The following is a 16,247-nucleotide window of genomic DNA, read 5'->3' as shown; positions in this document are numbered from 1 at the left end:
TTTTCTGCAATACAACAGGACACAGGGTTAAAGCATATGTTCCTTCTCCAATACCTGCAGGCCTGGACTTGCAGAAGGAGAGCTGCCAGGGGCGTCCAGCCCTGGGCTTGAACACAAAGGGGAAGTAGCTGAGCCTTGTGCCTGGGCTGACTGCAGGTAGTGGTCTTCTCTGCTATAACTGCTCTGGAGAGCTACCTAAACTCCAGTACTCCTCCGGCACACCGCCACAGGCAGCAATGCTGCAAGAGCTCCAGAAAAGCTGCTATGCCACCTTTGTGATGCTGTCCAGTGGAGGGGTCACAGGGATGAGCATGGGTCAGAAGCATCTGAGGAGAGATTTCAGGAGCTGGGCCTGTTTAAAATGGTAAAACACAGTAGGACCACCTCTGCAAAGAAGGGGACAGCATGCAGAAAAGACAGGGGCATCTGCTTCTGCACATCCTCCTGTAACACTGCTTGTAGCATCTCACACAAAGAGCCAGTCTGCAGGATTTGGGATTAGCTCAGCTCTACCTGCCATGCTGGACTCTGCCAGTGTGACTTCCAGAAAGAGCTGAGGAATTGGGGCCTGCATTTCAGTGCAAGTGAGCAAATGATGACCAGTAATTCCTGACGGAAGGAGCAGAGGAACCCCCAGTTTCTAGGAAGGTACCCTGGTGCCAGCTTGCTCCTCGTTCTCTCAAATTGGAACAGGTTGGTTTGGGGCACTGGATCCCTTACTTGTACACACATGGGGCTTTGGAAAGTGAATCTGACTCTCTGAAACACACACCTTCGTGAGCGAGTTGTCTGCAGGAGCTAGCTAGTGAACACTTAGCGCTGGCTTGTGCCACTTTGGGCACCAAAACAAGGTTGTCTTATTCTCAGACTTTGTTCTTATCAGCTTAGAGATGATGCAGAGGCAAAGACAGAAAGTTTAGAGGGAAAACAAAATCAACAGCATGTTTCTGAGCCTCATGAGTTAGGGGAAGGCACCTATGCAACAGACAGCTCAGTATAAGGTTGGTCTGACAAAGCTGGTTCTACCATCTGATTGCACTCCAGTAAAACTAGAGGTTCCTAACGCAGCTCTGAGATATCATGTAAAAATTGTGTGGAAGTGAACTACAAAGGAAAAACAGTCCTTCCTCAAGATGAAACCTCAGAAGAGTAATTAATTTAATCAGCAGACTTCAACACTGCCTTTCATAACCTGAGACGTACCAAGAGGTTAAGCTACAGGGGCCGAGTTATCTTTGTGACCTTTACCACCAGGAAAATTTACAAACAGCAATTAGCAGATTCAGAGGCTGAAAAAATTAACCCAGATAGAAAGCATGTAATAAATCTCTGGCATTTAACTCTGCAAGGTTGAAGCAGAAAAGCCAAGACAAAAGCTAGGCTGTGCAACAGCCACTGACTGCAGTGAAAGGAATTAGCATTGATCTTCTCGTGTGACATTTTGCAAACCTCCTCCCATAGCTGTTATATATTCAGGTCATAAAAGTAAACCCACTTATTTCATGCAGGATCTAGAGTTATTGGACAGTATTTAAGGGAACAAGAGCAAATTACAAGTGACTGCATAGATCACAGATAAGATGCTTTTTCAACCCAGTTTTACCGTGAACCTTGGAACTTCTAGCTTGGTACAACAGTGAAACCCTTTTCTCTCAATAGCATGCAATAAGGTTAATTACATGTTATAGATAAAGTTGCTCTTTGGAGGGACAGTTCTTACAGTGAGACAGCACAACCCGTAGGAGTGATAAAAAAAGGGCAGGCTCACGTACCAGGTAAAGAGTAACGAAATTCTAACAGAGCTGGGTTTTAGTGGGCACCCCCTCTCCCCCACAGCTCCTCCTGGGTCAAAGTGATTCTCCAGTCCCCTTCCCTGCAGATTTAATCCATTGTAAGAGAAATCTTTACCTCTGTAATACAAATTGCCTGTGTTTATTCAGCAATAATGCTTAAGTGCACCTGAGTGTTCAACATATGAGAACTCTAGAGCTGTACATAAGCCCAACACACCTCTGGGACACCTCCAGAGCAGTGGTCCCACTCCCAGGGCATGAAGAACCCACAGGTGCCAGCAGCCTAGGTGGGATCCAGAGCAGCTATTCTAGCACTTTGCTTTATTTCTACAAATGCCATCTCTAAACTTGTCAAGAAATGCTTCATTTGGGGCAGGAAAAAAAAACCTACTGTAGTTGTTCAGTAGAATAGAGAAATCACTAGTGATATACATTGTGCTACCTAAGCACCCCATTAACCATATCAGGCAATGAAAACAAAGGAGAATCACTGTGTTCTGTCTTGTATTCACCTCCCTCTAGAGTAACTTACTCATGTATCTCACAAGAATGCCATAGGGTGCCTGCTGCTAGGCAAGCCACTACAAGGCCACAGTCCCAGCAAGACCATGGCCCAGAGCTATAACAATATTCTGGTGCCTCACTTTTAGCATGCTAAAGCATCTCATTGACACCAGATGTCAAACCACTGCAAGTCTGTCTCTTGGCTCTTTAAAGACTGTGATAAAGCCACATCATCCATGTGCAAAACCTGCAATTTTAAGTCCTAGTGTATTCCTGCAATGCTTCTTTAAGTCACCACTTCCAGCTTTTCAGATGTTCTTTATGGACAGCAATTTCTGAAATGAGTAATAGTCCCATGCTCCTGTATGATAGGATGCATTAAATGCATTTAAACAAATAGTCATTCAAATCTGGTTAATAATCACCTTCTTGTTCTAGCTGTTTTTTGTGTCTGTTGGGGTTTTTTTAAGGAAAATACATGCTACAAAACAGCAATGTAACAGCCACAGCTGCAGCACAATGAGCAATGTTCACAGTGGAGCTCTAACATGTCTGCTACAGCAGCGCTCAGTGATGGCATCATTTTGTTCAGGCCACACTAATCTATTGTTAACCTCTACCCTCCATCAGACTTTTGTACTGGCCACATGGAACTATTAAAAGTGAGCCTTGCTGATCACTCCTTGGTTGTCCAGTTAATGAATCAGCTCATGGATGAGAGCCAGCGAGTCTTGATTTGTGCAGTATTGCCACTGGTGGACCATTTTGATAGCAACTGGCACCTGCTGTTCTTCAGCTCGCAGCAATCCCACAAGGAAGGGATCTTCCAAGAGATCCCTACCAGACAGGGTAGACAGCTATTCGATCTTCTCTGCTCACAGTGGCTACACCAAAAACCCATCAGGACCCCTCTGGGTCCTTGAATTACCCTCTCCTGAATTAGTCTATGCCAAGGATACAAGGGGCCTCCAGGCCAGTAACAATGGAGTGCTTTTCCCACTTGGCCCCACTAAATTCACCTCAGCCTCCAGATAATTCTTCTTCAGAAGTGTTACAAATTGCACCTACCAATGTGTCCATCTTTTGAAGTGAAAGCCATCTGTGGAACTTCCTCAATGATTTCTCCTGCCTCAGTCTGGCTGGCAGCAGAGTCTCAGAGAGAAAGAGAGAGGACCCACTTTCACTGTTGCAGTGAGCAGGTTATGATATTAGTTGTCAAGTCATAGTGAGAGCAAATATTCCTTCTTTCTTCCATGTCAGGGATGTTGCCCTATGCAGTCAACATCTGTGGCTGGTGAACTGAAGGAGACATTTTTTGGGCACAGGGAGCAGTATCATCATGCTGAAGTTATTACTTATAGTGGGTATGGTCATAATCTAGGGCACAACACAAGTCTATCTACTCTCACAAAAGAATATAAGGATTAGAGGAGTAAAGGGGACAAAGAACTCAGAAGAACAAGATCAACAGAAAAAAAGGTCTACACAAACCCTCTTTTTTCCAAACGACTTGAAGCTAGTCAAAAAACCTAAATAGCCAAATCACTGCTGACCTGGCCTAGGGCTTAAGTTCCTCCTGCCATAGCACCAAATGCCTTCAGCAAGCATTTTTTCTTGGTCTCAGCAATATGCCAGACTGCCCTGACCAGATGGTAGGGCCAATCTCCACTGCTTATGAAGCCTTCAATCTGCAGTAGTTGGAGGACTAACTAACTACCTGTATTCATAAGACTATTAGCCCCTGGATGACACTATAAATTACAGCATGGCTTCTGAGGAAGCCAGGAAATGGCCTTTCAGAACAACAGTCTTTGCACTTGTCCGTAGGATACCATTCTTTATTTACTTACACCTTAACAAAAGGTTAGCAGGAACAACTCTGCTAACAGGGCACCAAGGCTACATGACTTGTTGCATCTTGGAGAAAACAGAACATTGGGGGTTAAAAACGAGGATAGTCTGAGAAAGTTGGGGCTGTTCAGCCTGGAGGAGAGAAGGCTGCGTGGAGACCTCATAGCAGCCTTCCAGTATCTGAAGGGGGCCTACAGGGATGGTGGTGAGGGACTCTTCTCTAGGGACAGGACAAGGGGTAACAGATTAAAACTTAAACAAGGGAAGTTTAGATTGAATATAAGGAAGAAATTCTTTACTGTTAGGGTGGTGAGGCACTGGAATGGGTTGCCCACAGAAGGTGTGAATGCTCCATCCCTGGTGGTGTTCAAGGCCAGGTTGGATGAAGCCTTGGGTGATATGGTTTAGTGTGAGGTGTCCCCATGGCAGGGGGGCTGGACCTAGATGATCTTAAGGTCCTTTCTATGATTCTATGATTCTAAGTGCAGCGTTCTGGGGTTTGGATCGTTAAAATGTGCTTACAAGCACGGCCCTGAAGCACCCCAGCAACCAGAACAGCACTTGTATGACCCCTAGAGGCCTCAGGATTCAGGTGAACCATCCCCGCAGCAGGAGCTTTGCAGGGTGCTGACTTTCACAGCAGAAACACCGCGGCCCTGGACTCGCTCTCACCACCACTCCTCATCCTCTCTTCCCCTGGGGGCAGGACCTCCAGGCTGGTTTGCTGCTGATACCTCAGGAATCGAGGGTCCCAGTGGAATGCTCCCAATGACACAGCACTTGCTGGCTGGAAGCACTCCTGAGAAGTCATGCAGCTCAAGGATGCTGTGCCAAACAAGCACTTTTCCAGCCCACTCCACTTTGAACCGTGGTGTTGAGAAACCCTCTTTGTTATGGCTCAAAAAACCCCTGCAGGGCAGTGAATGTGGCAATCAAATGCACAACATAGGCAGCTTATCCGAAGGGTACTCAGTTTTGCCCATATCTGAGCATAGCCCCAAGCTCACTTGCAGTACACTACTGGTGCAGTGCAAGGTGGTGAGGAGCTAGATTACCCTTGGGTTTGTGATCTCAGTATCAAGCTTTTATGAATAACTCCCATCCTTAAGCTATGAGGATGGGAGATAGTCTTATGATAATCATTCTGTTTCCAGTTTGCTAAAAACACTAGATAAAAGCAACGCATTCACCACACATATCAGCAGTCACCTAGAACACTGACACACTAAACAAAAGTGGGCACAAGCTGCAGGACACAGGATACATTGAAATGCCTCTGAACCATGCCAGTCCTCCTGTGGAGGAAGCACATTTATCAACTTCGTGAGAAATCAGGTGAGCTGGACAGAAAATGAGTTGAATATGCATGGATGCCAGAAGGAGCCTCAAGCTATAAAGTAGCCCAGAGGAAACATAAGAGTTCTGTGCAAAAACTGCATCTGAATTAGACCACATTCTCCACCCTACTAAACTCCCCATCAACTGACATCCTCCCTCAGTTACTATATTTTATTTCATCCCATTGTGAAGGTATCCCTGACTTGCCTTCTCAAACACAATGGCTAGAACAACACTTGGAGGTGCAGCAGTGTCACAGCCAGCCAAAGCAACTCAGGACCCCACATAACCCAAGAATAGGCATGACAGGTAACAAGAAGGCAGGCTGCAGCACCTGAGAGACTAACCTTTGTGGTAAAGAGACCTGGGAGCACCTTGTGCTCCTGACACCTTCCAGGAGCTAACACAACTTGCAAGACTCAAAGGAGTACTAGCACAGTAAACACTTTGATAAATTCACTGCCCTTGTTGTCCACCCTAAGTGGCTGAATTGGACATGGAAGGGTGGGTTAAACCAGTACAGATTGATAGAACAATTGCAGTGTATTCTGGTGGCTTTGCAGACCTTCAGTAGTTGGTGGCCTACAGAGTAGCAATCGAACGCACAAAAATGTTTAGAGAGACAAGACCAAACCTGAGCTGGGTACTTGCAATTTCAGTTATTCCTTATGGCCAGCAATGTAAAAACAGTATTGTTCACTGCCCCCTTGCAGAATGGAGGTCTTAAAAGGTGTCTGGAGAATATAAAGCTCTAATTTGCACAGCACAAGCTTGATAAAACTCCTCTGCTCCCTTCCTGTGTCTTCCACTCAGCTGGACTTGTATCTAACACAGATTTCTCCTTATTAGTGGACTTCAGAAACAGTGAGAAAAGACGTTTATCTTGCTCTCTTCATTTAATTTAGTTCTAGGTAACTCTGCCTGCAAGTACGAAGGAGGTTGTTGCATACAAACTTCATAGGCCACCTTTGGAACTTTACCCTGACACTGATGAAAAAGATTTTAAGAAGAATCAACATATTTTCTTCAACAAGCAACAAAAGTTTGTAAGACAAAATGGATTCTTCCCAGTTTTATAAACAGAATTAAAGGAATCCCCTCTCACCCTCCTTTTCCCATCTCCTAAACGATTGCATTACAGGTCTTCTGCTTCTCAAGTGGGGACACAGACACACAATCAGGAATTCTTGCCACACTCCTGAGCTGCTTGAGAAACAACTCTCAGGCACTTGCTGTACTTCTAGCAGAGTCAGAGAACAAAGTTTTGTTAACCAGAGGATAAACCATGCAGATAGATTATCATCTGAACTTCTGAAACGTTGTGAAACCCACTTCTCTATTTGAAGACATTATTTACTGTCCAGGATGATCCTTTCAGGTTTAGCTGGAATCTTCATGCTGCAATTTCCAAAACCAGAAACAGATTTCCTGGGGTAGCTAAGGACATCTCCTACCTTTCTGCACCACTGGAAACTCAACACCCCAACATCCCATCACACTTCAGTTCTGTAATTCTGCTCATGGGAGAGAGCACAGTGAAGGCACCACAGGAGGTAATTCATTATTTCTCCTAATTTTAAACATTGCAATGACTCGATACAAGAGGAGAGAGGCGGTACAACACCAAAAATAAATAAATCTGCCAGGTCATTCTTCACAGGCCTCTGCAGCACGCAGATCTCAAACAGTATTTTTATAGCATCATTGTCTTCCTCAGTAAATCTAAAGTCACCCCATTGCCTTCATGTTAAGCCTGCAGAGTTATTTAGACAATTTTCTGTTACTATAAGCATAGTTATTCATCATCTCTTGATTTAATCTTCACCAAAGATTACTGGATCTAAGCATGAGACACCCAAAGGAAAGAGGAAGAGACCAGGACAGACAGAATTAAACATTCCTGTCTCCACTCAGCACCAGAGCTGTCGTGTATAGCTCTGACTGGTAACACGCTTGGCTGACTTAGAGCAGGTTTTTCTTACTGCTCCATATACAGAGACATACAAACTAAAAAATAAGACCTTGGAGGAACACTTAAACTACAGCCCCTACAGTTTAGTTAGAAACTCCTGAGCTAGCTTTAAATTAGGTACCTGTTGTATGGCTGAAGGAGGATGGACCTTGGGTCAACTTTGTCACCAGAAGCATTACCATGCAGCACCACATGTTTTTACCCTGGAAAACTATCAAGTCCAAAGGTGTGATTCTGAGGATCCTAGCACAAGGGTTCACAATAACAGCTCAGGTACCAGCTTCTACTGTCTCTCATCACCTGCTGCTCACATCCTCTATTGTAATTACATTTTTGTAAGGAAGAAAATTCTTTAGAACTAGTCACATCTTTACATAAAACATGCTAAGGAAGTGCAAAGTATAATTTCAACACCATCAAAGCATGCATCATGCTGAAGAGCACCAGCATGACAATGCCCATGATCCACCTATGATTGCAATCTTACATATGGGAAGCCTGCAGTTGCAGCAGTTTGTTTCAAACAGAATGGCATGGGAACAATCTGAACTGCTAAAAAAAGATATTCTGAGTCAAACTAAAGGCCTGCCTAAACCTGGAAGCTGTCTCCAATGGTTGCCACTAGTGTGATGAAGAACACTGAAGAATACAGAGTCACGGATCCCTGACATATTGCTCCACCTTTCAACACTTCATGACTAGTTAGTAGTATGCTGATAGATTTGCCTTTCATGTTTACCTCCCAGCTATTTAAATCCATATAACCTTTCATCATTCACAAATCCCAGTGCAAGGAGTTCCTCAGCCTTTGAACATTCATAGACTCCACCACTGATTCACACTGTACCTTTAATGTACCTAGATCCTATACTGGAAGAGGCAGTGAACAGTAACTCTACTTTATGCCACTCATAAAGACAAGCCTTTGGTCATCAGTTCTCCATGCTGAAGGCTCATGTGCTGAATATTTTACTCCCTTTCTGAATACTTTGCTTCCTTAACTTTTGGAACCGTATTTTCTTCTACAGCAAAGAATAAATCGGTTTCCCCAAACAGGCAGTATAAATGCCAGACCCTGAACTCCATGACAAATGGGTGCAACCATTCTTCTGCACAGTGAAAGTGAGCAGCTTGTTTTCTAAAGGAGTTATTTAATTCAGAGTTACCCTAGTTGACTAGGAGCTGATAATATTCAGGGAAGACATGAGACTTTCCACATGTTGAGTTTATTCTTGGCTAGCCACTCAGTTCAGCTTTACATTAAAACCTGAACTTTAAGGCTTGCATTATGTATGAGAATCCAGATAAGTTTACAGCATTAATTATTCCACACGAAAGAAAACCTGGTATTAACAATTCAATGCATCATTTAAGTAATAATTAGAAACACCTTATTTCCAATTAATTTGGGCATAACTACACCACTTTGCCATTTTGACTCCTTACTTCTAAGTTACACCTTCACAGGCATGCTTCTATTAATTGCAACAATTATGAAAGTGAGTTTTATCACATGAACTTTTGACTGAGATCCATTACAGTGGCATTCTGCCTCTCCCACTGCATCTAGAATATCATGGCTTCAAAGTTCAGGGTGTTTTGTAAAAGCAATTTATCTGCCATGGGCACACCTAGGGTACTAGCTTTTCACTTTACTAGCTGATTCATCTTCCAGAGTTCCAGTCTGAGGGGGTTAACAGGAAAAAAGACACAGGAGATGGGGTTTTGGTGTTGTCAGCAAACACATTCACGTAAATATTGAGGTGTTGAGCAAGTAGTGTTGATTACCACTTTAATGAGACTGTAAGATCATGCTTTTGTGCTAAGCAATACACAGCACTGTTTAATTCCTGTAAGCACTTTAAAATTTAAAGATTTAAAATTTAAAGATTTAAATATTAAAGAGGACGTAAGAGTGGACAAGGGACACAGGGGGTGAATATTGATGAAGGTCAACAAAATTAGCAGAGACAAATGTCACCAACTCATATTTAAGCAGTCTCAAGTAGCATTTAAAGGCCTATCTTGACAAATCCCATAGGGAATGAGACATTCAGGAAGGACAGAAGTCCCTTCTGTTATTAGGCTCAAGAGGGGCCCCCTGACTTGGTAAGCAAGTTATCCTTGGAATCTGGCTTACAGGAGCCCTAGTGACAATAGGGTAATATTCACCAGCAGGAGGTGACAAAGATGAAAATCAATTTAACTTTCATATTCAGTAAGCTCAGTGGTATTAGAAGTGAAAGACACAGTGGATAGACATGTTGAGCCTATGAAATGATAGGACAGTGATTAGAGAGCCATAACAAAAACACATTAGGAAGACAAGGTAAAAAGGAAAAAGGCAGTACGATGGGACATGATTTTCAAGAACTGCCACCATGCTTTAAATTCACTTCAGTGGGGGAAGGGCTGGTCAAGATACAAGCTGCAGAGCTGCAGACCTGTGAATACAGTGCTCCCCGCAAAGCTGTCTGCTTCCATCACTGCAATGCTCCACCCCATTCAGCTTGAAGTCATGGCTGACACCAGTCAAGATGGAATGCAGAGCCTTGCCCAGCAGCCTCATCAGGGTTGCACTCCTCCACTAAAAGGCAAAGACAGTCATTAACAAAGCCCTCACCGAGCAATGTCTCAGCACACCATCACAGCCTACAAAATCAGTTTGTTTATTGTTACAGAATGCAAGAAAAAGATCTCAAAGCAGCACTGTCCCAGAGCTTCACCAAAACAAGCCAACCCAGTATATTCAGATTTACAAAAGGAATGCATTCATCTTTGGTTAAGCTGCTTTTCCAATGATCAGCACACTCATAAAAAACACCATGATAAAGAAAATCCACATGAAAAACCTGTCCATCACTTTTGCAACTTTTTTCCACTCAATTCCTTTGGCCCGGTTTGCTTTATGGTCTCGAATACAATTAGCAATATACTCAATATTTTTAATCAGCATTTTGTAACAGGAACAGCAATCAACAGTCTCCCTAACATTAATGTCACCATGAGTGCCATAGCTTTTATTGAAATTTCCATTGGGCTTCTCCTTGATATCGCTGGGAAGGTGACTCCTTACGTCTGTGTGCCCTCTCTGATACCCTTCATCCCCCTCTAACTTCTGTTCTTCTTCTTTCTCTCTTCTTGGACTTGTGCAATTTTCACCCACATCATAAACAAAAAAGATTTTTGACATGTAGTCCAAAATAACCACCCTGGCCCATTGTGGAACAGGCTTTGCTTCTGAACCACAGTGATGGAGATTCATTATAATGATTGTCAGCGCAGTGGAAGCTGTTATCATGGTCATAGTTGCTATGTAATACTTTCCTGGAACACAAATAGTCATATTAGAGATGCTACCCTAAAAATAAAAAAAAAAATGCAGAAATAACAATATGATAACACAGGGCTAAACAAATGCAAGTGAAAATAATTTTAATCAACTTGATTCTCTCTACATAGATCACACTTAATTTACCATTTTAAAACAAAGATTAAAGTCATTAAAGCAAAACCTTATACTCTGAGATGAGTAAGTTTTTAGCATGGTAAATATTTGTAAGTCAAACCCTCTGTTTTCTCAAGATACACCCATTTAGAAAGCAGCTTAATGTTTATCAGGAGCCCTCCTCTTTTCCTGGTGTCTGCAAAATCCCACTGTCAACGGCTTCAAGTGGCACATTAGAAATCCCACTTCCCACTATTAACAAAAGTGATAATGCATTGTTGGAGCTACTGGCACACCCCATACAAGCGGATGGATGCCTTCACACTCACACAGGCCAGTGAATATCCAGACCTTGTTGGTATCCATAACTAGCACAGTGACAGCTGAGAGGCCAGGCACAGAGCTAAAAGGTGGCTTCATTGCCTGGTGAGATTTGCTAGCTGTATGTACTAATTTTAGCATGGCTAATCCAAATAAAAGCAAGGTTCGCTCTGTCCAGGAATAGATAATAAACACAGCGAGTACAAATTGTGCCACTCAGGCACTGCTTTTCACAACTGCAGTACACAGATCTCCAGATAACCTACTGTGGCTTCTGTTCTGTGCAAAGAGGAAGCTCCCAGCCCTGCTCCACTGTTTTGCAGCCTCTGCAGGAAAAGCAAAAGGTGGCCATAGACAAGCATGATGTGATCCCAGTTTTAAAAGGGGTTGGAAAGGATGTTGAGTGAGAGTAAGGTAATGGAGAAAGCAGACTAAAGCTACGTCCAGCTATTCTAGGCAGGAATAGTTATTGCTGGTGTGGGAAATGCATTCAGGCCTATTCGTTGACCAGTGTTTTGTCTCAGTTAAGCCATGCAGTTTTCTGTATACACATTAATAATGAAAATAAAAGTAATAGATCTGAATTCTGTTAATGAAGCTGGATGCCAGTGTGGAGGCAACTGTGTTCTGAGGCAGACAGCCTCACTTCTGAGGGAGCAGATTAGCCCAGGGCAAGAGGAAAGTCCTGGCAGAAGGTAAACAGACAGTGTACTGAAAGGGTGGTGTTCAGCACACCAGCTCTTCTGAATTCTCAGACAAAAGTTAAAATCCGGCATAATGGATTGCAGAAATTACAACTCAATGTAATGACTGACAGATATTAAGCGAACTCTGAGCATCCCAGCCAGGCCATCCAACCATCTGGATCAGACAGAAACATGTCTTGAAGCAGTGTGACCTTGTACTTATTTCTTGCTTACACTTCATACATTGGTTCTAAAACTGTTTCTACCATTAGCTTTACTACAAGACCTAATAAAATAACCCTAAATGTCTAACTACATTTAATATAAAATAGATTATATGTAATTTAAAATGAACACAAAAACTTAAAGAGCTGCAGCATATTTGTACAAATTTCACATGCATTGTAAGTATTTCACTATGTTTTAAGAGTGTAGCATCTTTATCTTCCCAAAAGCCACAAATTACACATACAGCCCTACTACTAATAAGGCATATTAAAAGACAAAGTGTATAAAGCTCACCTATCAAAGGCACATTTTCAGAGGGAGGCATGATCTCTGCAACCATCAGCTGGAAGACAGTCAGAGCAAGAAGAACTGTAACACCCAGAGACACTTTTTCCCCAGAGTCTGCAGGGAGATAGAATCCCAGTGGAGCCAGGAAAGAGATCAAAATGCAAGGAAGCAACAAATTAAATATGTAGAAAGAAGACTTCCTTTTCAAAATCAGTGTGAAGGTTACATCTGGGTAAGGCTCAGAGCAGCAGCCATAAGTGATGACATTCTTAACTGCTGGCATACCATGAATCTCCCACTCCACATCTTCTATGAAGTCAGAGAGGTCACCACTATCAAGAGAATTGATGATGTCTACCTGATTACCATTATAGGTCCAGGACCCAAATGTAAGGTTGCACTGTTGGCTATCAAAAGGAAAATAAGATACATCCACTACACATGAGCTCTTTGTGATAGCAGGTGCATCCCAAGTGATTTTTCCATCATATCTCAACACAACGTTAGTGTTCACAGGCTCTGAAAAGTCATCATCAGCTCTAAAAAACAGAAAAATGACAGTCAGAATTGACAGGCAACAACTTCAGGTGTGGGCTAGGGAAGAGGGGCAGAGCAGAAGACCCTCACTTCACACCATTAAAAGCATGCTTCTGAAACCATATTTCTATTTCTACTGAACTTGTTATTAACTATTTTTAACAGGTACTAATGCCTGTTAATGCCAAACATCAGTGCTGCTAAATTTTGTTCTCTTTGTTGGCCACAGTGCCTTCAAACTTGATCTCAAACTGGTTACAGTAGGATGAGAATCCATCCAAAGATGAAAAAAGTGGTCACTACTGGCATGGGAGAGCAGACAAGGAGTGAAGCCTTCATGTACACCTTTTTGTGGACAACCTTCCAGGGCTCTTCAGCAGGCTCAGCAGAACGAACTTCAGGCTGCCAGGGTATTCAATTCCCAGTGCAGAGAAATAGAGAACATTTTTGCTGTATACCATAATCAACTACCAAACCTTGCCTGTGGTATTATTGCAAAATCTTTAAATGATCAGAAACAAACATTAAGACAACACACACACCCCTTGTGAAGGTCAGATACAGTTACAGAAGTTCAGACTTTGTGGGCCAATTCCTCCCTCAACCTGCTCCCTCCCTCGGACATATTTAGCTGATTTTCTCCAGCCACACTCACTTGTTATATAGGACAATATCTGGTCTCCAAACCAAATTGCTTGGTATCCTGATAGAATCCAGCCCATCATATTTATCTCTGTCCCATTTGAGGTATGCATCATACCAGCTTTGTCGAATCCATAGGTAAGCCGACAAAATTTGGTTCCTTTCATCCTGCATAAAAATGTAAAAGTATATCTAGCTGAAGGTGACAAAAATCACATCTTAGAAGCAGACAGCATTTGTTCTATAGCTTTAAAGTAGTGTTCAGAACAGGCCAGAACACTGACATGCCACAAGAGTACTTCCCAGCCATATGCCCATACACTATACTGAGCTCACTTGACTTTCTTTTGCCCAACCTTCTTCCCCCTGCATCCTCCCTAGCTTTAATCACAGTTGTCTAAAGCTCCCAGTATCCTAAGAATTTCCTTTTAAGATACCAAGCAGGTGACAGATTCAGCCTAACAGGTTCTTAAAGCTCGGTGAGGCCTTGAAGTTGTAATTCAGAACTCACAAGAGTGTTTTTCCATTCTCCTTTCAGACACACTTTCTTTTGCCTTAAAAGTATATCTGGCTCATTCAAATTTATAGAAAAGTTACTGAAGGCTAAAATAGGGCATTCATGCAGGAATTAACTGCAACTTAGAAAAAGCATTTGCTCTTTTTATTTAAAGCTCAGCAAAAGTTGCTTGGAGGGTGTGACACCAACATCTAACTACAAAGAAATCTTAACAATTCAGCACCTTGAAGTTTGCAGACTTACAATGGAAGTCAGATAGGAATCTACAAAGTACTGGGAGAACTGGACCCTCCTGAGGAAGCATTACTGAAGTTGTCACAACAAAATACAAGTTGCTTTTCCTACTCCAAGCAAAAGCTTTACAGCTAGTATGTTTCTTGCACATCTTTAGAAATCCTGTTACTCACCATGTCTTTAATTTGGGATAATGTGATCTGAAGAGTGACATTCAGTACTTTATCTGTGTCTTCCACTGGTCTTAGAGCATTTGAGTAGTCTTCAAAGAGTTCATTAAACAGCATGTGAGCGTATTTTCCTTTGGCTGATTCTACAGCTAGATAAGAGATTTGTTCAGTACATCAGATTAAGTACTGGGTAGTATGACAAGACACCTTCATCCTACAGCTTTAAGTGGTATTCTCTACCTTAAAGCAGGAAAGTGGTATTTCCTATATTCGTCATTCATATACTGTATGAATATCATTTAGTTCAGAAACAGAAGTATATCTGATGAAGCTATTCAAATACCTGATGACAGCATTTAGCTGTAGTGAATTAATAGCTAACTTCAGCTTTCCACACTCAAAAAAAAAGCTGCATACAGAGATTCCTGCCTTTTTGAAGGTAAATATCATTACCTTTATTTTACTGGTGTCTTTCATAGACATATTTTTACAGATTATACAGATTATATATATATATACCGATTATATAGATTATTTTCCTAAGTCACACATCTGCCAAGCTAAAATTAGAATCAAAGTCTGATGTCAAACCTACTCCCAGGCTAATGACTTGCAATATCTCCCTAAATACAGCACTAGTAGATCCATGCTACTTTCAGAAATATTTATGTACTCATTAGCTACCTGGAAAAACACCGAGCTGCTTTTCTTCACATATTGGCAATTGCACAATGTATAAACACATCCTTGCACTAACATCTCTTCTAAACCATTTATTTGGAGATGCTTCTTGCTAGCCAGACTTGATCACTAAGAAAATTTCACTGAAACTTCCGGTTTTAAACACCACTTGTGCTGTTCCACAGTTTTGTACATCACAGTTTCTCTGGGCAGTCTCTGTATTACCTTTAGACAGATTCACGCATTTCTGCAAGCAAAAGGTGAGGACAGTAACACTCAAGACTTGCACAAACGCCGGCTGACACTACACAGTAAGCAAGTGCTTTAAAGTACATAACTCTGGTAACTCACAGTGACTTCCTGGACTAATCAGAGTTCAAGGCAAACCTTCCTGACTAAGAAGAAATCCTGAAAAATAAAAGCTTCCCAAAAAGCATTTAAGTTCTGGCTGTACACGGTCATTCATTTTGTCTGTATCATCAGTGAGACAAAGTAAAACAAAACAGCTGAAAGCCTTCTGGAGCTCAACCACGCAAGACACATCAAGACACCATCTCCCGAGTTAAATAAACCTCAATGCAACACTTAGCTATCAAGCAGTATTCTCACCTTGAAGTATCACTGTTGTGAACAGCAACCACAGAAACACATTAAAGGAGGACAGGCTATTTCTCTTCATTTTTGGTTAATAAATAAAACCGTTCTCCCAAGGACAAAAATGTTTATCACCATCCAAAACTAACAAAAAAAATCAAATTCCACAACACAGAGATGCTGAGGCACTGATGAGCTGCTAGAAGCAGTTCAGTCCTCCCTCTGCAGCTGTCAAGAGTCCTACAGGGATGGATAATGGTCTTTGTCTCTGCCACTGCCCGAGGCTCAGATGAGCCCTCCCTCTCTGTAACCTGAGCTGAGAGCTGCCTGTTCTCAAGCTAATGCTGAAAACGATGACAAATTGATTGGATATCAGCAGGAAAATCGTATTCCATTGCAATTTTTAGTACAGATGTAGTGGTTTTGTCCACTTTATGAAGAAC

At 42.2% G+C, this 16,247-nt stretch overlaps 1 protein-coding gene across 1 annotated transcript; it reads right to left on the bottom strand.

The window, feature by feature from the left end:
- Positions 1-9,403: 9,403 nt before the first annotated feature.
- CHRNA9 (cholinergic receptor nicotinic alpha 9 subunit) lies at positions 9,404-15,944 on the bottom strand. Its single transcript, XM_005149115.3, has 5 exons — positions 15,820-15,944; positions 14,533-14,678; positions 13,622-13,776; positions 12,436-12,968; positions 9,404-10,785 (listed from the first exon to the last, which is right to left on the bottom strand). Exons 1-5 carry the CDS (start codon positions 15,887-15,889, stop codon positions 10,241-10,243), a joined length of 1,449 nt encoding a protein of 482 aa, XP_005149172.1. The 5' UTR covers positions 15,890-15,944; the 3' UTR covers positions 9,404-10,240.
- Positions 15,945-16,247: the final 303 nt, after the last annotated feature.

Source organism: Melopsittacus undulatus, chromosome 7, assembly GCF_012275295.1.
Source record: "Melopsittacus undulatus isolate bMelUnd1 chromosome 7, bMelUnd1.mat.Z, whole genome shotgun sequence".
In the NCBI taxonomy this organism is placed as follows: Eukaryota; Metazoa; Chordata; class Aves; order Psittaciformes; family Psittaculidae; genus Melopsittacus; species Melopsittacus undulatus.
The sequence above is the reverse complement of the archived record's forward strand: the minus strand, read 5'-3'. Positions and strand labels throughout refer to the sequence as shown.

What these genes read in the sequence shown, in the direction of transcription:
- CHRNA9 (XM_005149115.3), bottom strand. Translation starts at nt 15,889, where the DNA reads ATGAAGAGAAATAGCCTGTCCTCCTTTAATGTGTTTCTGTGGTTGCTG. An exon ending in GATATTGTCCTATATAACAA is followed by an intron (nt 12,969 to 13,621) that starts GTGAGTGTGGCT and finishes TCTGTTTTTTAG; the next exon opens with AGCTGATGATGACTTTTCAG. An exon ending in TGAAAATGTGCCTTTGATAG is followed by an intron (nt 10,786 to 12,435) that starts GTGAGCTTTATA and finishes TTTGTGTTCCAG; the next exon opens with GAAAGTATTACATAGCAACT.